General features: G+C 42.1%; 1 protein-coding gene across 1 annotated transcript; it reads right to left on the bottom strand.

Moving 5' to 3' along the window:
- Positions 1 to 165: 165 nt before the first annotated feature.
- hsd17b4 (hydroxysteroid (17-beta) dehydrogenase 4) lies at positions 166 to 21677 on the bottom strand. Its single transcript, XM_079222369.1, has 23 exons — positions 21584 to 21677; positions 20996 to 21055; positions 20844 to 20865; positions 20644 to 20690; positions 20477 to 20561; positions 17978 to 18165; positions 16202 to 16293; positions 15969 to 15993; positions 15705 to 15833; positions 13289 to 13398; positions 7193 to 7305; positions 6954 to 7077; positions 6721 to 6772; positions 5417 to 5488; positions 3652 to 3755; positions 3476 to 3541; positions 3030 to 3099; positions 2794 to 2900; positions 2592 to 2678; positions 2417 to 2503; positions 2179 to 2317; positions 1664 to 1791; positions 166 to 889 (listed from the first exon to the last, which is right to left on the bottom strand). The coding sequence occupies exons 5-23, from the start codon at positions 20497 to 20499 to the stop codon at positions 800 to 802; spliced, it is 1806 nt and encodes a 601-aa protein (XP_079078495.1). The 5' UTR covers positions 20500 to 20561; positions 20644 to 20690; positions 20844 to 20865; positions 20996 to 21055; positions 21584 to 21677; the 3' UTR covers positions 166 to 799.

Below are 21677 nucleotides of genomic sequence, written 5' to 3' on the forward strand. Positions count from 1 at the left end.
GCAGATTCAGATGATAATTCTGTGACCCCTTGATTGTATGTGTGTATGTATGTGTATATATATATATATATATATAGTCATTTAATAAAATATAAAGATATCCATAATGGCCGCTTTAATTACCATCCATAGTGCAGCACTAAACATACAGAAATGAGCTTAGTGTCTGAATTACTTTATTTTCATAGAAGAGCAAACATTGAATTTCTTTACAATTGCAGAATAGACATTATGAAAAATCATTATTTTGCAAAACTAGCAAACTCTCCATTATTATACATGTCACAGGCTGAGTTACATGTGGCGTAGCGGTCGGTGAGGCACGCGTACAAATGGGTAAATGCGCCTAAATACTTAACTTCCACTGCATATAACTATTTCTGAGAATGTGAATTAGTCCTTGCAATGAAATAACAGACCACTGAATAATCATTATTGAGCTTAAATGCTGTTATCACTTTGTCGGGAGGAATTTTGGCTCCCTGTAGTAGACGCTTGTTCCTCCTAATATGTTATTGAATAAAACATTAGTACGATTTAATCAAATCCAATTAAATTGTCCTTTTAAAGGCCGATGTGTTAAGTGCACATTAAGCAGGGACGGATACCTCGAGCAGTCCGTCCATTCTGCAGCTTCAGTGAAAGTTCATTCTTTCTGAAGCAGCAGTAATCTTACTTGGTGGTTTTTCTGTAAGCATGTCAGGACACACACACACGACTCAGGAGAAGAAGAAGCAGACAGACAGACGGAGAGGAGCCGGTCGGTTCGTGTGTTTATCCGACCGGTGGGCCGAGGCGCTCAGAGCTTGGCGTTGTCCTTCAGGATGACCTCCAGCTTCTGACTCAGCATGACGTTCCCTCGAACCTTCAGCTTGCCCGAGAAGAATGCCTGGAAAAACGGCAGAGAAAAAAAAAAAAAGTGTTTGTTTGTTGTTTTTCCGAGTCCCTTCTGAATCTGAATCTGAATCCTCTGATTCTGTTTGGCCGTTAGTTGTTTTTAAAGTTTCACGGGGAGCAAAACGGGGCCAAGAAGAGGCCTGCAGCGAGCACTTCACACAAATGAAAAGCAACAACGCCGAGCAAAAAAAAAAAAAAAAAAAAAAAAAAAGGTAATATGCGACCATGAGTGCTCCGGCAGCAGAACAATGAAATAATAATATTCATAGGGTTCTGCGCGGAGCTGCTGGGCGAGCTGAACCGCTGACGGTTCCTCGCCTGGAATCAATCACGGTTTCCAGAGTCCTTTTAACTCCTTCAACTTATCTTTCTCCAGCTGCTCCTTTCATCATCGGAGAAGCTGGTAAAAAAAAAAAAAAAAGACACCCTGGCCGAAGGACCTTCAACGCCACAGCCTGTTGACACTTTGTAAAAAAAAAAACACACACACATTGACCTCAGATCAATATCAAGCACTACAGGAAGCATAATAAATTCTCTCCAGTGATGATCACTCCCTCTGACAGATGAGATACTACAGACATAACAAGCTGGGCTTTGATGGATCATTTTATTTCCCTCTTTTCTGACGCGATGAGATCAAGAGAGGAGTCGTTACAGATTGAGGGGCCTTAATTCAAATGTACCAGATGGGGTTTTAACATCGGATTGAAAGTGCGATAATGTCATCATCGTGACTGAGTGGGTTGGACTCCTCGCCCGTTACCTTCTGAGGGTTCAGTGCGCCCCGCACCACCTCCACGAAGTCTTCGTCCGACACGGTGAGGGTCACGTCCGCCTTGCCGCTGGGCCGGCCCTTCTGCAAGGAGCCGCTGCCGCTCTTCAGATCAACGGCTGCAGGACGAGAAGGCGGACTTTAGATTAGTGTCACAACGACTCCCTCGCATATGGAGGCGTTGTTACGAAGCATGTTTTCAGACCGATTTCTGAGTGCTAGCGCAGCACTGAAGAGACAATATAGTAATGTGATGTTGACGGGGGGGTTGATGGAGAACCAAATCCAGCATATAATCAGTCCTGAGTGGCTTCTTATGATGGGGATTTAAATGTGTGAGACAGGAATCTGGGGGTTTCCTGTTGAAAGGAACATCCTTCCCTCGTGCCACAGTTCCAATTCATCCTACGTATATAAAATATACCCAATAAATGCTCTTGATCTGTACTGAACTGGCTTCTCCCCCACAGTGAACTCGTGGTGCGTTGGACCCTCGGTGCACTCACTCCACTCTGCAGCGGTCTTGCCGTCTTTGGTGATCTCCCAGGCGAACACGGCGTTCACCTTCTTGACCAACTCTGCGCCCGAGTCTTTAATCCGACGGCCGATCTCCGCAAACACCAGCTCGCTCTGCAGGGCCGCTGGCTGCGCAGAGTTGGAAAGAGCAGAAGTTATCGGATGTGAAATAATCTAGGGGGATGGGGGGGGGCCTCAATGAAAGAATGCACTAAAATATGGACGTACTGGAGCGAGAGTTTCCGGAGAAGCATCGGACGCGCCGTGCAAATCCACGTAGGCGCCGGCGAGGACAACGGCGCCGGTCTCCTTCACCTGGAGCAAAGAGAGAAAAGCCCGTCAAGGACGACGCACGCCCGGAAACGACGAGCCCGACACGTGGATCAACAAATCTGTCACTGACTTTACACTGGAGGTGAATTCTGTTGCCTTCCTTCCACATCTCGGTCTGTAGCGACTGACCCGGCAACACCGGCTTGGCGAAGCGAACCTGAGGAAGACAAGGGGGTCGAGTCGATGGAGCTGTAATTAAATTATTTTACAGCATTTAACCAGAACGAGTCACTCGAACGTGGCGATGAAGAACAACCCCGACGACGACTCACCTTGATGGCCTTGAATCTGGACGGGTCGTTGTCGGCGAACTGCTTGAGGGCGTGTCTGGCGGCGAAGCCGAAGGAGCACAAGCCGTGCAGGATGGGCGTCTGAAAGCCTGGGTCAGAGAGTGCAGCGCGTTTACATATTCATGAGAGGAAAAATACATAACCCCGTGCTATAATCCCAGGAGAAAGTTTGGCTCTTGGCCGATATATCGGACATTTTGATGGACGGACTCTCTCACCTCCCATGGCAGCGAAGCTGGGGTCGATATGGAGGGGGTTCCAGTCGCCACTCAGACGGTACAAGGCCGCCTGCAGCCGCAGGGGAATTTTGTTTAGATCTATATCTAATTCATAAACCCCTGAACTCTTCATGCACAGATGTGGGATCAAATTAAATTATCATGAAGGCAAAATAAGAACGTCTTTGAAGTGATACAGTTGCAGTCATTTAAATTGCTCAAGGGATTTTCCTTTTTTTTTTTTTACCCCTCCCCCTTTCTTTTTTTATTTTCTGCTGCATCATACAGTCAGCAGTCCCTATTTTTTTAATATTCTTTTTTGAAAATGAAAATCTTCAGCAGCACAAAGCAATATATGTCCGTTTTCACCCACACATCCTCATCCTCATCATCATCATCAACGCAGCTGATTTATTCTGCAGCTAAACCCACACACCAGCACTCACTTGGTCTCTTGTGGTGGAATCAATCACCACAACATCTGGTGCCCGTTTGGGTAGCGGCAGAGGAGCCTGAAGGAAAAAAAAAAAAAAAAAAAAAAAAAAACACAAAACAGATCAAATACGAGGCGGCAAACGAGCTCCCGATGTCTTGTTTGGTTACTCAAACACGGGGCGCGTACTTTGGCTTTCTCGGAGGTTCTGCTCCCTCCGAACCCTCCGGCTCCGACCACGAACACGGAGAACTGGTTGAAGCAGATCAGCTCGTCGCCGCTGTAGGTGTTCACTGGAAAGCAGCGCAGATGTTCAGGACCACATTGGTGGTGTAGAGGAGTGGTAGAACATCATAAGTACAGCGGTGCAGCACAACGGCCAGTGTTACATCATTATGCATTCGATTTTTTGAATTGTTTTTTCTGCAGCATTAATGTGCAAGCAACATATTGATGTTGGAGGGAAGCTAAGTTTCCCAAAATCCATATATTATACCAATTTAATCCATAAAAATGCGTCATACTTAATAACGGCATCATACCTTTTTTTCTCCATTTTCCAATTAAAAACAGTTAATAAATAATTGCAATAAACAATATTATTGTCATTTGAAGACCATTTCATGGCGCCGATATAATGATAATATAACAAACTTCTTTACTTCTTACCAATGTTTCGACATTGGAACGTGAAAGAAATATCTCAGTATTCTAAATAAAATAAACGTGTATAAAATGAAACCATACAACCAAAACGATAAACAAAATAGACTAATTTAACAAAACATTTGTAATGCCCAAGTCCTTACAATGGTTGTTGATGCTGGAACGGTGTTGGCTAAAATGTTGCTTTAAGTAAACAAACACGCATGTAAACAATATCGAGGTCAGCAAACGTGCGTGAGGTCATTTCCATAAATCAATGTATTAATTATTGTGACGGGCCTGTTTGGAGTTACAAAGAATATAACGAGTACTTGATGTACTTACAGTAGTTCTCTACGTGTCTCTAAGTACGTCTAGCATCACGGAGGAGACCGAAAAAAGTCTGCAGTTGTAAATAAAGAATACTTTGTCACCGACGTGCAGTGGTCATGGTCAAAGAAGAGACTAAAGCAACGACATCATCACGCTCGCAGTCACAAAATGCACTTTTTTCTGACATTACGCAGAGCAAAATAAACGGCGCCGAGCCTCAGGCTCGGCTTTCGGGCCACATTGTTCTCATTACAGCACATTCACAGTCAAATTAGAGCGGGAAGGAGACGGGGAAGGAGACGGGGAAGGAGACGGGGAAGGAGACGGGGAAGGAGACACATGGCGGCTGACTAAGAAGCGACAATTAGCAGCTGTCGGGAAGAATCACGTCTCTCCTCTCGACGTGCTCGCCGGCTACGTTCACGAGGTAAACTCAAAATACAACCGTGTGTGTGTGTGTGTGTGTGTGTGTGTGTGTGTGTGTGTGTGTGTGTGTGTGTGTGTGTGGACTTAAGATTTGGAAGAGAGTCACAATGTAGCCTCAAGACAAACATCACCAATGCGTTCTCAGTTTACTTCGCTTTGTGATTTCTGTGTATTTTGTATATTTGTGTCGTGCTAGACACACACACACACACACACACACACACACACACACGGTGTCGGTTGCTTGTGTGCGTGTAAAGAAATCACACCCCCACCCGTTCGAATCCTCGCGGATTTCCTCGGGTCCCAAGTGACTCGTTTTAAGTCGGATTCATTATAGATCAGATGCTCTAATATCATCCATCTCCCAGGAATTGTCAGAAAATGAATACGAGTCGTTCTCAGTCCATTAATTTTCGATTCCCTGCAGACGCAGACTGGAAATTAACTTTCAATAATTCAGCCCGAGAGGCGACTTCCAGGAAAAAGCTGCATTAGTCTGGATGAAGACGTTTGCATGTGGGTTTTTTTTCACAGGAAAGAGTCTCACCGTCCAGGAGGATGACGGCTCCGGATCCTTTGTCCAACACGTCGGCGATGCTGGCCTCAGAGGTGAGGGTACCTGGAGAGGGAGTTTCACCATTTACAGTCTATTGAATGAGATGTCGTACTCTAGTCACGCAAGTTCTTCACATTCCCAAACTAGCGCTGCACTTCGGACCACCTTCACGACTGTTTTGACAAGTTTCAAGCACATATTCCAAACATTTGATGCCTCCAGATTTGCTATTTTCCCACAATTTATTTTATAGTTAACTGAATATTTTGGGGAGGGTAAAACAAAAACTAAATATTTATTTCACTTTCAGATCAAGATGTTCAATTATGTTTCAAATATTGACAAATTAAGAATTAATCGGCAGATTAATCAATAAAATCTGTTTTAGTTGCAGCTCTAATTAGCATGATACAAGAAAGGTATAAAGGCGTCATCATGTGTGAAAAATATTAAACAATGAGAAGGGACTAATAGAAAAACTTAGCATTTTAAACATTAAAGACTAAAATCAGATTAGAGAACAGAATCGTAACAAAATGTTTATGATCTTTTTTTTATACAATGGAGAAGAAGATCTTAAAAATGGCAGCAGGTGTTTTTGATTGATCTTCAAGGATTTATCTTTTTGAAAAAACTAAAGTTTAGCGCTGTGACTTGATTACAGTATAATTATGAAATCAGAGGCATGGACTGGGGTCTTACACAGCATGAAGTCATTCCCACAGTGTGGATCTGCTCATACAGGCTATCCATCAGCCTAATAGGGAAGGCTGCCCTTAATTAGAGATCCTTATACTGCGAGGAATCATAAAAATTAATCTAAATGATCTATTAAACTCAGACTGCTCCCAGTTAAAGTGACATAGAGTTACAGAGAGTAACATGAATCCAAACGAAAGGACTCTAAAATGACATTTATTGTACTTATTATAATGTGAAATCTACAGCAAGTACATTAGGTGCTTATACCAGAGGAGATACGGCTTGCAGAATCAATAACTTCTTTTAAACCACTTCTCAAAACCCATTTTTATAGAATTGCTTTTAAGTGATGTCGGTTTATGATTTTTTTTTTTAATGCAGTTATTTTGTTCCCCTGTTTTTATTTATTTGTTTATTTTATTTATTTGTTTGTTTTCGATTCCATTTGCTCTTTTTTATTTGTTGGATTTGGTCCCTTTTTACTGGTATTTAAGTTATGTATAACCTCTGTAGAGCACTTTCTAAAACTTTGTTTTAAAAAAAAAGGTGCTATATAAATAAAGTTATTATAATAGTAATGGAGAAAAAAATACCTGAGGTGGGTAGAGGTTTGTAAAGTTCCAGATACTGCTCTCCATGCAATACCTGACACAGAACATGAGAACAGCTGTGATGCATACATCTCATCATATCGTTGTCATACAGCCTCATTAGCATGGCTAATGTGTGCATTGCTGCGTGAAATACACCATATGGATACAAATATGACACACACACACGCACATGAAAAAACGACATGCAAGACATCACGCGTGTGTTTTCTAACCCGTGTGAAATCTATGTTGAGTCCGGGGACGGCGCTCAGCCCGCCGTCCATCATGGCCGCCTGAGCGGCAATCACCCCGAAGGTCGGGAGGCAGCCGAAGTCCTCGTGGCCTTCGTACAGGAACCTACGAGGAAAAGAGAGGGTTGACTTAACAGATCCCTCAGGGCTGTCGGAGTCATTGGCATGAACACACACACACACACACACACACACACACACACACACACACACACACACACCTCAGATGGTCTGGGTCCTTGGTTGACATGCCGACCCCCAACGCGTAGAGGATGGACTGAGTGGGGGTGAAGAGGAAAGTGGACGGCGGCAGCTTTTGTCCCACTGCCTGGGCCTGAAAGGAGAAGAGAGCGCGTCAGCTTGTGATCACAATATCAGCTATCAGGAAAAAAAAGCTCCCCTCCTGTTATTTAGGGAGAGGAATTGAATGTGCAGGTTTAAACGCTTTAACAAGCGCTGCGCGTACGGCCGAGTGAATCGATCTGATCGCATCATAGAGGTGCAACAATGAGAGAAGAAACCAGCTTTGCTCAGAGAGCAGCTTTCTAAACAGCTTTCAGCTCGAGTGACGGCAACGACAATACAATCCACCCAATATATTGTTGAAATATTTCAGTCCGGACCAGACATCCGTGGTTCCCAGATGAGGAATTCGAATGAATTTGCTGATCTCTTTAGATGCATCGAGTAGAAAGTAAGAGCCGCTAGCATGGCTGTAGATTCTGAAGACTTCCTAGGAGGCGATATAAACGCACTGAGGAGTAGTAGAACTATTCTTTTAGAAGTATTTCGCATTTGATTTATAAACGGAATACTTTGAGGGTCATAGGAAATAAGAAGATAGAATAGATGGGCATATGGGAGGAAAATAAAAGGAAAAGATCTCAAAATAAATTGTTAAACAGGCATAAAACGGAGCTGGCACGATCGCCTGTTTGATTTCATCCGTGATCCTCAGCAGTAATTATGTTGAGGACCTGTGGGATCTCCCAGTCAGGAGGAATCAGCAGTTCAGAAATGTTCTCTCGGGCCGGAACCAGCCAGAGCTTTTGTAAGTCAGCACAATTTTTTTTAAACGCATCCCGAGCATGACTGGTGGCCAGAGATGGAGCCGGTGTTTAAATGAAAGCTTAAGGAGCAGCCGGGAAACTGGCCGAGTGTTGGGGAGTCGGTGATCAGGAAGTCACAAATGCCTTAAAAACCTTGTTCATCCGGCCTGAGATCCTCTTGGCGCTGCTTTCCCAAAATTAAAAAGACACAAACTGATCATGAACTTTCCACTACGGCTCCCAGGTGGCAGAAAGCTGCACCTACAAGACTAATTTAATACTTATGTTCATTAATATTGTACTCATTTCTTTTGGTCTTTTTTTGAATATTATACATTTTCTGTACGATGTGATGCAACATTATGTAAACGTTGTTTTTCTTTTTGCAGGGCTGTAGCCAGGATTTAAAAAATACGAAATAATTCATATTCCCCAAAATTGCTGCAACTAGGAGGATAACACGTGTTCCCATAAAAGTGTTGAGAGCCCTTTTACACAATTTATTTCAATTAGTTAAATAATCACTTGATTTTTATTGATTTTTCTCTCATTAGTAACTCAAAGGATTTGACACACACTGCTTCGCTGCATCTATACATGAACAGCGACGCTACGTAAAAAAGGTGGAAGTCAAGTTACTTCGTTACTTGGGGAGAGGAAGAAAAATCTATTTTTTTAAAAGCCACAAAGTATGCTTGTAGAAAGAGTGACGTCATTATCTTCAGGGCATCGTGTGGTTCAACACCTCATCTGCTGCTCTACAATACAGAGGAAAAGGCACAAAAGAAAATGCCACAGTAATAAGTGGGTTTCTTTTCCCTCTTAGGTATTGAAATTAGGAATGCTACAAATGTTTATTTTCTTAAATAATTGATCAAACGGACAAATATTTTCTTGATGAATGTTTGGTAAAAAGAATACTTGATACTTGAGTACCGCTTTTTAATAACTACACACTATTTAGCATTACTAAAGCATGAATAAACACTTCATCATTTATAAAGCATTATTCCAACAGGAACGCTCATTAGTAACTCATTAGTATGCAAGTCTAAACAGTTATAAATAATTCATTCTTGATTAATAAGCTTGACTGTTATGCATTTCATGATTGGGTTTTAATACTTTATAAATACTAACACTTTACAAATTATCTTATTAATCATCTATAAGTCCACAATACTTCATTTACAAAGTATGAAAACTCAATCATGAAACGCATAATAGTCACGCTTATTAATCAAGAATGAAACATTTATAATTGTGTTTATTAATTGCATACTAATGAGTTACTAATGAGCGTTCATGTTGGAACAATGCTTTATAGATGATGAATTAAGTGTTTATTCATGCTTTACTCATGCTAAATAGTGTGCACTTATCATAAAGTGCTACCGCTACTTGATCTTGTGAAATCATGCGAGGACGGCCAGACGTATTATTGGCATGACGGCGAAACAAAATATACTTACTAACCTACTCATTTCAAACCAGTTGCCACACTTATGAATTACACATGAATGAATCTGATCCGACGAGGGGAACACACCTGCACGACACACGGAGCGGCGCTAACCTCGGTGCAGCTGATGCGATCCTCTCTGCGTGACATGAAATAAAGATGAGCGAAGCAGCCGCACAGTGTGGCGTAACTCAAGCAAATACGAGCACAAGACCGTGACAAGGACAAAGTCACACAGGCAACCGACACACCATGTGTGTGTGTAGCGTGGCGCAAATACACACACTTATCACAAAGCGGAGTAAACTGAGGACGCAATGGTGATGTTTGTCTTGAGGCTACATTGTGACTCTCTTCCAAAGCTCAAGTCTAGACAGACACACACACACACACACACACACACACACACACACACACACACACACACACACACACACACTACTTTTACATTTTAGGTACTGAATCATGATATATTTGAAGCAGGCAAGTGAGTAATATTGCTAATTCGCAGGACGTTAAGAAATTAGGTCACCAAACGTAAGTAGAATTAATGATTAAAAAGTGTGGTTTCTACTGAGCATAGATAAAGAAACAAAATGTGGAGTGAAGTGTTGCAAAGCAGAGTTTACCGTGACATATTCAGAGGTTTGAATGCAACAATACATTTTTAAATATGCAGATGGACAAATTGATTGTGTTAAATACTATTTATAGTTTGTTTTATTCCATGTCATGATATGCTTTTTGGTTCTGCAGGCTCTCATGTTGGTTTGAGTTTGTGTCGTTCTTTTGTGAACAAGTGGGTTATGTAGAGGTTGTTGTATGACAGAAAAAAACCTGGTTTTGTATTATTCTGAAATATATATATATATACACACACACACACACACACACACATTTCTTCTTTCTTTACGGACAGTGAGAAGGGCCTAGTGTGCAACAATTGGTTATATGGTGACATGGCTACATGTTGATATGGCTACATGTTGATATGGCTACATGTTGATATGGCGACATGGCGACATGGCTACATGGTTAGATGGTTATATGGTGACATGGCTACATGGTTATATGGCGACATGGCTACATGGCTACATGGTGACATGGCTACATGGCTACATGTTGATATGGTGACATGGCTACATGGCTACATGGCTACATAGCGACATGTTGATATGGTGACATGGCTACATGGCTACATGGCGACATGGCTACATGGCTACATGGCGACATGGCTACATGGCGACATGGCTACATGGCTACATGGTGACATGGCTACATGGCGACATGTTGATATGGTGACATGGCTACATGTTGATATGGTGACATGGCTACATGGCGATATGGTGACATGGCTACATGGCGACATGTTGATATGGTGACATGGCTACATGTTGATATGGTGACATGGCTACATGTTGATATGGTGACATGGCTACATGTTGATATGGCGACATGGCTACATGTTGATATGGTGACATGGCTACATGTTGATATGGTGACATGGCTACATGTTGATATGGCGACATGGCTACATGTTGATATGGTGACATGGCTACATGTTGATATGGTGACATGGCTACATGTTGATATGGCGACATGGCTACATGTTGATATGGTGACATGGCGACATGGTGACATGGCTACATGTTGATATGGTGACAAGGCGACATGGCTACATGGCTACATGGCGACATGGCTACATGGCGACATGTTGATATGGTGACATGGCTACATGTTGATATGGTGACATGGCTACATGGCGACATGGCTACATGTTGATATGGTGACATGGCTACATGGCGACATGGCTACATGTTGATATGGCTACATGGCTACATGTTGATATGGTGACATTGCTACATGTTGATATGGTGACATGGCTACATGGCTACATGTTGATATGGTGACATGGCTACATGGCTACATGTTGATATGGCGACATGGTGACATGGCTCCATGTTGATATGGCGACATGGTGACATGGCTACATGGCTACATGTTGATATGGCGACATGGTGACATGGCTACATGTTGATATGGCGACATGGTGACATGGCTACATGGCTACATGTTGATATGGTGACATGGCTACATGTTGATATGGCGACATGGTGACATGGCTACATGTTGATATGGTGATATGGTGACATGGCTACATGTTGATATGGCGACATGGTGACATGGCTACATGGCTACATGTTGATATGGCGACATGGTGACATGGCTACATGGCTACATGTTGATATGGCGACATGGTGACATGGCTACATGGCTACATGTTGATATGGTGACATGGCTACATGTTGATATGGTGACATGGCTACATGTTGATATGGCGACATGGTGACATGGCTACATGGCTACATGTTGATATGGTGACATGGCTACATGTTGATATGGTGACATGGCTACATGTTGATATGGTGACATGGCTACATGTTGATATGGTGGCATGGCTACATGTTGATATGGTGACATGGCTACATGTTGATATGGTGACATGGCTACATGTTGATATGGTGACATGGCTACATGTTGATATGGTGACATGGCTACATGTTGATATGGTGACATGGCTACATGTTGATATGGTGACATGGCTACATGTTGATATGGTGTGCATCGCAACCCAGAGGATGATGCCACCACTGTATAATTCTGATACCAGTCGAGTAACATTTTTAAGTGCATAAGTGCAACCTGACGCTAACAAGATAACCGACGCATGTCGCACCACCTCTCCAGTGCACTAAAGTAATTCATTCCTCCTGATTAAACATTGATTTAATTAATCAGCCACTTCCTTTGATTTTGATTCAGAGGAACAGTTTGTGCCACCAAAGCAAACAGAGGCGATAGTAGCAAACCCAGATCCGACTGCCTCACCATGTCATGCCACAACCAGCCGAATAGAAATGTGTGGCCATCTCTGTTGGATCATTATTTCATGCGGTACAATTACACTTGTGGGTCAATGTTTTATTCAAGCAACTCAGCCCCTGAAGTGAGTGAAAGTGAGCGGCAACCGGCTCACTTTCTGGGACTCAGCGATAGGGAACACAGTGGAGCAGCGTCCGTCTTTTGTCCCTCCCGTTTTAAAAACGCTCGTCTGAGCTCGGCTCTCGGCTCTCGTCTCCCGTAAATGTGAAAGCGGTGACGCGTCACGCATCAAAGTACTTAAGCGTGTTGTCGGAGCTTTGCTGAAGAGCGTTATTATCGGCCTCTGACTAAGTAGAGTGCGGCGGTATTAAAGAGTCATGAGTTGCCGTGTTTAAAAAAAACGTTCTTGACATTCTACAGCGCCGCGCTTTCAAAAGTCATCCTCAACCAACCGTTGCAGTCGCTCGCTGCCGAAGCCTCTGGAGGAGGAGCGACGGGGTGCGAGGAAATGAGGTGCAGAGGTCAGACCATTACTGACGGAATGGAGGCAAAGGGTGAAACGAGGAGGAAGAGGCCAGGTGGATGTGCGAGTAAGATACATTAAGTGAGACGGAAACATATTGTAGGTGTAAGAGAGTCAGCTGTAGGCAAATTACACTCACAGTCACAATAATGTTTACTGTAACGAGGAATTAATCAAGCCTAAAACCCGCTTTCACAATCCTACCAGTCGAAGTGTGAAAGCATGATAGAGTTATTCATCTTTTAACACTTTTTCAGTACAATAATTCCCAATGATAGAAACCTGGGTCCGGATAACGAATTCAAACGATCAATTCCTTGATGTTTAGACCTTTGAAGACAGACAGATGCACTTTAAAATTACTGTCAAGAAAAAAGCAGGAAAAGTCATCTCTACTCACGGGATTGAACCCTGAAGCCGAGGCGGACGCAGCAGCAGCTGTCAGATTCGCACCCACTTCTTCATCGGACTCCAACGGAGCCAGAAAGCTCACGATCGACTGCAGAGACTCTAAAGAAAGGTGAGAGATGGACAGGTGAGTACAAGCGCCAGAACAAGAAAGAGAATTGTAATTAAAGCAAATGTAAAAATCGTATTTTATTCATAATATAGGATGTTACAACTCTTTATTGTCAAATTGTAGTCACTTATCATTTATTCAATGATTTTTAAGCAATGCATTTGATCATTTATCAATAATGTGGATGCTTGATTATATCAACATTTCTTGACTGATGGAAAGTTTAGGCTCCCTCACATCTGACAATTTGTTGGAATACGCGGCTCATCTTCTTTAAATGTCATCATCCCCCAGATAACTATCATTAAACCTGCACATCTACAGGAATGAACGCAAGGATTTATATTATTTTTTATATTTTTTGCTCCGTCAGCTCCAAAAGATTTCTAATCTCGAGTTAAAGTTAAATAGACTTCCAGGGAGATGCTGATGCGCGATAAGAATTTCAATCTAACGCACGCTGATCCAGGAACAGCTTCAAGATGCGTGGTTGGTTTTGAGATCCACGTGCGTTAAGAGTAAAAAACGTGTCCGGTTCTTTATTCAAATATTACTTGTCTACATACTTGAGGGGGGGAGACGACAGCCGAGACAACCGAGCGACAGAAACAAGCGACTGGGAGGACCGCAGCCACTAATTACCGTCACTCAGTAGCAGGCGGCTGGAAAACAAGAGGCGGCAACAAGTCTCTGGAATGAGCTACAAGTGAAGGAGGCACAACAAAGTCACGCTAACGAGGCCAGCCGGCGCCCCCGTGGAACCGCCACGCTCATTCAGTTGATGTTAACACCGGCGCCCCTTTCCTCGAACGCACCTCCGAGGGACGGAGGAGGCGGAGGGGAACGGTGATCAACATTTCGTCGTTTGCGTGAGACGTTTCGTGGGTTACTCGACGTCGTGTTCACCTCGACCTCTCTTCTCTCCGCCTCATTCCCTCGATCTCTAACAGCGTCTTGTGTTACCAAACTCTCTGTAAATACAGATGAGCTGATAGTGTGGAAAATAAAATAATAAATAAATGAAAGAATTGCTCACTTGCTGAAAGCTAAGTGCATGTCAGAAAGTTGACACTCACTGAAGTACAGTCAAGAGTGAGTTCATGACTCTTTCCACCCCATACAGGCGACTTAGACCTTTAATTGTATGTATGTCACCCAACAATAGCATACAGTACAGTAGTAGTAGTAGTAGTAGTAGTAGTAGTAGTAGTAGAAGAAGAAGTTTGTGGACTGTCGCTTTGAAGCCTTGAGTCCGGCGATTTTCGCAGGCGCCATCTTGGAAGAAGAAGAAGAAGAAAAAGAAGAAGATTTTTGCAGTCGCCATCTTGGAAGAAGAAGATTTTTGCAGTCGCCATCTTGGAAGAAGAAGAAGATTTTTGCAGTCGCCATCTTAGAAGAAGAAGAAGAATAAGAAGAAGAAGAAGAAAAAGAAGAAGATTTTCGCAGTCGCCATCTTGGAAGAAGAAGAAGAAGATTTTTGCAGTCGTCATCTTGGAAGAAGAAGAAGAAGAAGAAGAAGAAGAAGAAGAAGAAGAAGAAGAAGAAGAAGAAGAAGAAGAAGATTTTCGCAGTTGCAATCTTGGAAGAAGAAGAAGATTTTCGCAGTCGTCATCTTGGAAGAGGAAGAAGAAGAAGAAGATTTTCGCAGTCGCCATCTTGGAAGAAGAAGAAGAAGAAGAAGAAGAAGATTTTCGCAGTCACAATCTAGGAAGAAGAAGAAGAAGAAGAAGATTTTCGCAGTCGTCATCTAGGAAGAGGAAGAAGAAGAAGAAGAAGAGGATTTTCGCAGTCGCCATCTTGGAAGAAGAAGAAGAAATCCTTTATTAACCCCCTTGGGGAAATTGGTCTCTCAGTTGACCCGTCCTCAGTAATTAAGGTGCAGTGCGTACTATGGGGAGACCGGGGATCGAACAGACTACTCTGTGGTTTCAGAACGACCACTCTCTCCCCATGAGCTACAGCGCGGTGGGTGAGCATCTGATGGCTTTGATAATATTCTGCAATCTGAATCATTCTGACTCAGCGCATAATGAGTTGAACAAGCGTGACAGCCGACAGGCCGGGTTAAGAGGGAGGGCACTATCCAACTCAGGCTGACTCAAATCAGAAATTGTGTGAAAACGTCCTCAGTAACATCTCACCTCCAAGCAAGGCATCGTGACGGCTACTGTACGGCTCTTATGCAAGTGTGTGTGTGTGAGTGTGTACATGCAAAGTGTGAGGGTTCACATACAGTATCAGTCATGCACCAACACATGTGCTCTTGCAGGGAGCGTGTCCTGCACCCGTTACTGACCTTGTACGCTCGCAGGCTTGGTGGCATCGGTGAAATCACAGATTTTGTCCCACTGGTCCCGGACGGCCTCGGGGGTCATGGGCTGGTTTTTCTGTCTCACAACGCAGCCCTGAGAACGCTCCCAACGCACTGCACACACAAATAAAGAGGTCACTGCATAGGGAAGAATCGCACACACAGACTGTAGTAGTGAACCTAGGGGCTGATGAACATCATAGATGCATAGGGACAGTCCCGGGGGGAGAAATGCAATACAATACTCACATTTACCAATCCAGCCCGCACCAGCCTGAAAGGAGATGAAACGAGCAGATGAGCGAACACACGGATGTAAATATATAAATATATATAGTGTCTGTTTATGGAGATTGAATATGTGAATGGTACATTACTGTGCTCGGTGATATAATAGATACAAAACTACCGGCAGCGCAGTGGGAGTGAGATCGTACTCATTTTATTGAAGAGAAACAAAAGAAAAAGTGTTTTTTGTGGACCTCAAACAGTGATCCAGTTTCTTGGCATTGCTCATGACAGAGCCAAAGGACCATGGGAGCGACATACTCAGGCTTCAGGGACGCCAGGAGTTCTGAATAAAACAAAAAAGGTACAAATACAGCGTAGCAGAGCATCTTTTTATTGCACATTTGTTATACAACTGCCCTAAACAAAAAAAAGGGATGCTTAATTCCGGTTTAGTGCCTCTATCTGGTAGTTAGCATATTGTTTAACCGACGCTGCCTTTGCTAGATGTGTTTATTTAGAAATTACTACTATGTGTGTGGTCTGAGTTATTAGACAAGCCCCAAGCTTTTGTCCTCTTTCTACAGAGCTTACATGAATTACAAGTTGCTGTTTATTTGTACCCGTTTTACCCAAAAGGAATTATAGTGGGGGAAGGGTGGGAGAGGAAAGTAGTAGAAAATCCCAGTAGAAAAAACAAGTATTTAAGTATACAATATGTGTATGATCATTTTCTTAATTTGTAATCCCTGTCACTGTTTTATCACAACACAATATGAATTGTTTACTACATACTGATCTGTGTAATTTATTAATATAATATTCTACCAGATAAATAGCGCAAAACATGCACTCATACTGGAGCAGGTAAAATAAATGTTTAATGCATGAGAACATAGGTCCAGGTCAAAATCTATTTAAAGTGATCTCTGAATAAATTCTGGGTTTCTATTTGAATAATTAATGAAAACAAATTCCTGTACACAAGGTCATGTAAATATGGCACAAGATGTATGAATCGTTGAAGGATTTAATACCCAACACCATATGTGAGCTGAAAATATGAAAAACAGGCATTCTGTTTTACCCTGCGATGTTTATCAAGATTGGCTTTTCTGAAAAAACTAAAATAAACAACAAAACCAGTCAGTGAAAGCCGACATATGGAAGCATGTAATTTACTAAGGTAGGGCCGTCCTGTGACAGTTGGCACGGTGCAGTGTGACAGATGCTCCTGCAGACCAGCACAGCAGGGCAGCAAAGCCGTTCCTCTAATTTGTCACTTAATACTCCCGTCAACAGAGCTGCAGGCGCAGAGCACCAACAATGTGCTCGGCGGTTTTTTGGTTGGTTAGAAAAGCATCCCCCTTCTTTGTGTGCTCACTAGATCCCTATAAGAACACAGCTGAAAACCCACTTGCCTTTTTTAAATTGCTTGTCATTTTTTAAGGCTGATATATTTTTTCCCCCGTTTGATAAAATGTTCATAGGAAACACGGAGTATTCCACATTTACGAGCCGTTCCGAGCGATAGTCGGCCGTGTTCAACGCGTACATCCAATGCCGCGTTGCCTTCCGTCTTAAGAGACATTTCAACATGAAAAAAAGCACAAATGTGTCATTCGCTTTACTCACTCACACTTTTAGGAGTATTAGGAGGAACAGCAGACACCTACAGTGAAATAAGGAGGTCAGAGCTGCTGTTTGAATCCAGGGCTGACACAGTAAAACTTTTAAAGCACTTACATGGCCTGACTTGCATGGATTTCATCATGGCTGTTGGAACAGTGAAAAACCACAGGTCTTTAATATTAGATGACAAATTTGCATGTCAAACGGGAGTGCTGTTCCCTCACATTTTTGTTAATTACACAGGCATTACATTATGCAGCTGTTCTTTTTTTTTTAGTTATGGTAAACCTCCATTTACCTATTTCGGCCTGTCCAAAAAAAAAAAAATTGGAAAAAAAGCTGGAACTTAGAAGAACATGCATTATACGGACCGACGATAATTAAATCTCTCTGCTCACCTGGGGTCATGACGGTCTCTGTGAGGCGCGACCCGGCAACGGGAGCAATCGTGTTGCACTGGATGTTGTAGTTGCGTCCCTCGATGGCCAAGGTGTTTGACAGCCCCAGCATGCCCAGCTTGGCAGCGCTATAGTTGGCCTGGCCGAAGTTGCCATAGATGCCCGCGGCTGAAGCCGTCATGACGATTCTGGCCGCAGACAACCCCAGGCAACAAGTCAGTAACACACACACACAAAGTCTGGCAAAGTGGTACAAACTCTTCACGCATGCATGAACACACAGGAGCATGCATATGTAGGCATGTACCCATATACACACACCTTCTTGATTGCGTAACTACCAACGCAGACACAGAACTGCACATTTACTTGAACATTTTACTTGAGGAAACTGAGTTTAGGCCACACACAGAAATAAATACATGTGTGCACGGCAGACACACAACCTTTGCAGATACAATTTAGCTATTAATCTCATCCGGAGACTTTGTTTAGCTACATTTTTACGCGCGCAATCAGATAACTGTCGCAAATAGTTCACTGGCAAAAGCATTGTTTGCACGTCTGGGGATCATACCAAGAAGACACATTCACTTTATAAATGCTTTAGAAACAGGTCTTTAAAATCCTCATTTAAGTAAATATTTCGCCGGCAAATTGAAGTGTTTAAAGGATATTCAATCTTCTTTCTTTAGAATACTTTTAATACTTTACTTTTTTTCTTTACAGGGCTTGTTCAAAAGGCAATAAAGTAGTCCATGAATACGAGATACGAGTTTACAGATAATAACAATCCCTCCTCGTTGGTTTATGGAGTTTTGCTGGTTACACTCGTTGTAGGAGCTTTATTTGTTTGATATTAGTATTTAGTTATTTTACTCACAAGTAGTATTGTTTAATTGTTTGCTTATTTAGGTTAGATTGTTTTTTCTTTTGATAGTTTTTAGTTTAGTTTAATTATTTGTAGTTGTTGTCTAGGTTTACTTAGTTTTTAGAGTGTTTGTTTGCTTGTTTAGTTTAGTTAAATAAATTATCAGAAAAACAGAATCCTGCATGGACAATGCATTCTTTTGTCTGCGTAATCCACAAACCCACGATGCACCAGTGGCCCTTTGATTTATGTTTCTTTTCTTTGATTTATTGGACAAATGGCCACTACACTCGGTGTCTTTTTTGATTCTTCACACCTCATTTTATTTGCGCGCCCTTGGTGTTTCGGAGAATAACGCAGAGCGTATAGACGCTCGGCGCTAGCGTGCCGTCAGCGGAGGCCGGCGCCACGGCACCAAGTGCGTCGTACAAACAAAGCTTCAGCTCACACGCCACTTTAACTACAAGCAGCTGAATACAGTGGTCCTTGTCACGATTTGTCGCTGCACCACGGCGGGACGACCAGGGGATTGTCACCATTAAATATTTATTAAATTAATAATTAACAGGAGAAGTCTATGATTTAATTACTGGGGGAACCTTCCAGACTAATCGAGCGTTGTTACAAAAACACACATGATAAAAATGTTGCCAAATGGAAGAGCCACGGCAAACACACCAACTGTCTTTAGTGCATTACACAGAGTGTAACTGTGTGTCTATTCGCAGCCATGGCTTCTATTCTGTCTGAGTCATGCTCATTTTGTTCTGTTATGGTACTGCCTTTAAATGCACGATTAGCTTTTGCTGAGGTTGACTGATATTTTGTATATATATATATATATATATATATATATATATATATATATATATATATATATATATATATATTAAAAAAAAGTCAAAACCTTGATACAAAACCAACTGCGCAACTGTTTTCCACTTGACAATAACAAGCGGCTCCCGGGCTCAAAGCAGCGATACTTTCTGCCAAATGTGTCCCTTCGATGTTCAATGATCTACTGTCTCCGAACTCTACAACTTCAGACAACTGGATGCTTCATTATTATAATTTTGTATGCTGTACTATGTACTTGGAAGAAGAAGATGAGCCTGCATAGATGTCTTTGAGTACTATTTCATTTGATGACTCCACATGAAGCAGCAAATTGTTCAGAGATTAACCTGCAGTGCTGCATAACCATATTAAGTAATTCCCTTCCTTCTTTGGTGATTAACATATTTCTCTCAAATTTGCCGTCTAGGGGTTTTATAAGTATGCAGAATTTTTTTTTCATTGCACACCATGAAACCAATAGAGCTAGACATATTAACGGGTATCAAGTGACTATAGTTGAGTCTGGATATGTGTATAATAATGTGATGGGAGACATGCTTTATATTCCTTATTATCTCAAGAGCCCTCTTAAAAATGAGGCTCATGAAAAACATGTTTTGGTACTTTCGCTGATGTCTGAATCAGGTCTTATCAAACAGAATTTAGTGCCATGCTGACATCCTCTGGATTAATGTCCAGCAATGGTCGGTCTGCTGAGGATACAGGGGAAATAAACCCTACCTACATAACAGGAGGACACTTTTTCTTTAGTAAGTAGCTGGGCTCCTCACCTGCCAAACTTTTGTTTTTTCATGTGGTTCCAGGCAGCTCGAGTCACGAAGAAGGAGCCTCTCAAGTGAACTCTGTGAATCAGGTCTGGGATGGAGTGCGAGAGCAGGGACAGAGTAAGATACTGCTGTTTAGACACAGCATGAGTTATTGTGAATAACGTATTTACCCCAGTCCAAATCACTCGTCCTGGCAAATGATCGGTCACGAAGGATCCTTGGTAAAGAAGAGCAGGAAAGGGTTTTACTTTAAGGTTCTCTTTAACGTGGTTATAGTCGCCTACACTCCCATTAATGCTGTAACTACAATCAAATAGCCACTAAGATAGGACACAGAAAAAAGTGAGATTATAACATTGGACTGACTTACCCGGCGTTGTTCACGACAATATCTGCACAAAAACATATTTTATATTAGTCATAAGTTGAAATTGCACACAAAAAAAAAATCACAAACAATAATTTAATTGAAATAATTTATGGATTCACTACTTGGGATAGCCATACAAAGACAATTCTCACCTATTCTTCCGAAGGCATCCAGTGCAGTTTGGATCACTTTTTCTCCATCTTCTACAGAATCTGTATGTGCATGAAGGTAAGTTTATAGATAGAAAACGTGCATGTGCAGAGTTAGTGTCACAACAATATAACAGACAGAGGGGGAGAGGTTGTATTGTGTAGTAGAGAAAGTTGCATGCTCAGTATGTCGAGTAATGGTACGCGATGAGTCACCTTTTCAAAAGCAACATTGTTATTTATTGATGGTGCATCATTGATTCTAAAAAATAAAATAAAAAAGGTGCGCCAACTTTTGCATTACTCTCAAAAACAAATCGAAATTTTTTTCCAAAGTGCCTATGAAACACATTCATTAAAAGTGTTGTGTTCTTTTGGTCTGACATATGTGAGATGCACAAAGATGAGATACACTCAAAACTCTCCGTCAGCGTTGTCAGCGAGCTAGTCGGTCTTACAGATATCAATATTGTTTTGGGATCTACCATTACATAAGCAAAATACTACAATGTAAGGACAAAAACAGATGGAGGAAAAGATGTGCAAGAGAAGAAGAGACGGGAACATAAGACAAGAGTCCAAACTTCTCACCATAGTTCGCCACAGCCTTTCCTCCCTTGGCTCTTATCTCCTCCACCACCTTATCAGCAGCTGCAGAACTCTTTCCACCTCCTTTAATGTCTGC

This window comes from Taurulus bubalis (genome assembly GCF_910589615.1).
Source record: "Taurulus bubalis genome assembly, chromosome: 8".
Taxonomy (NCBI): Eukaryota; Metazoa; Chordata; class Actinopteri; order Perciformes; family Cottidae; genus Taurulus; species Taurulus bubalis.

Coding starts and splice junctions, on each gene's coding strand:
- hsd17b4 (XM_079222369.1), bottom strand. CDS start 20,499: ATGAAAAAACAAAAGTTTGGCAG. Junction 3,100..3,475: donor ATTCCACCACAAGAGACCAA/GTGAGTGCTGGT, acceptor CTGCGGCTGCAG/GCGGCCTTGTACCGTCTGAG. Junction 2,318..2,416: donor CTCCGGAAACTCTCGCTCCA/GTACGTCCATAT, acceptor AACTCTGCGCAG/CCAGCGGCCCTGCAGAGCGA.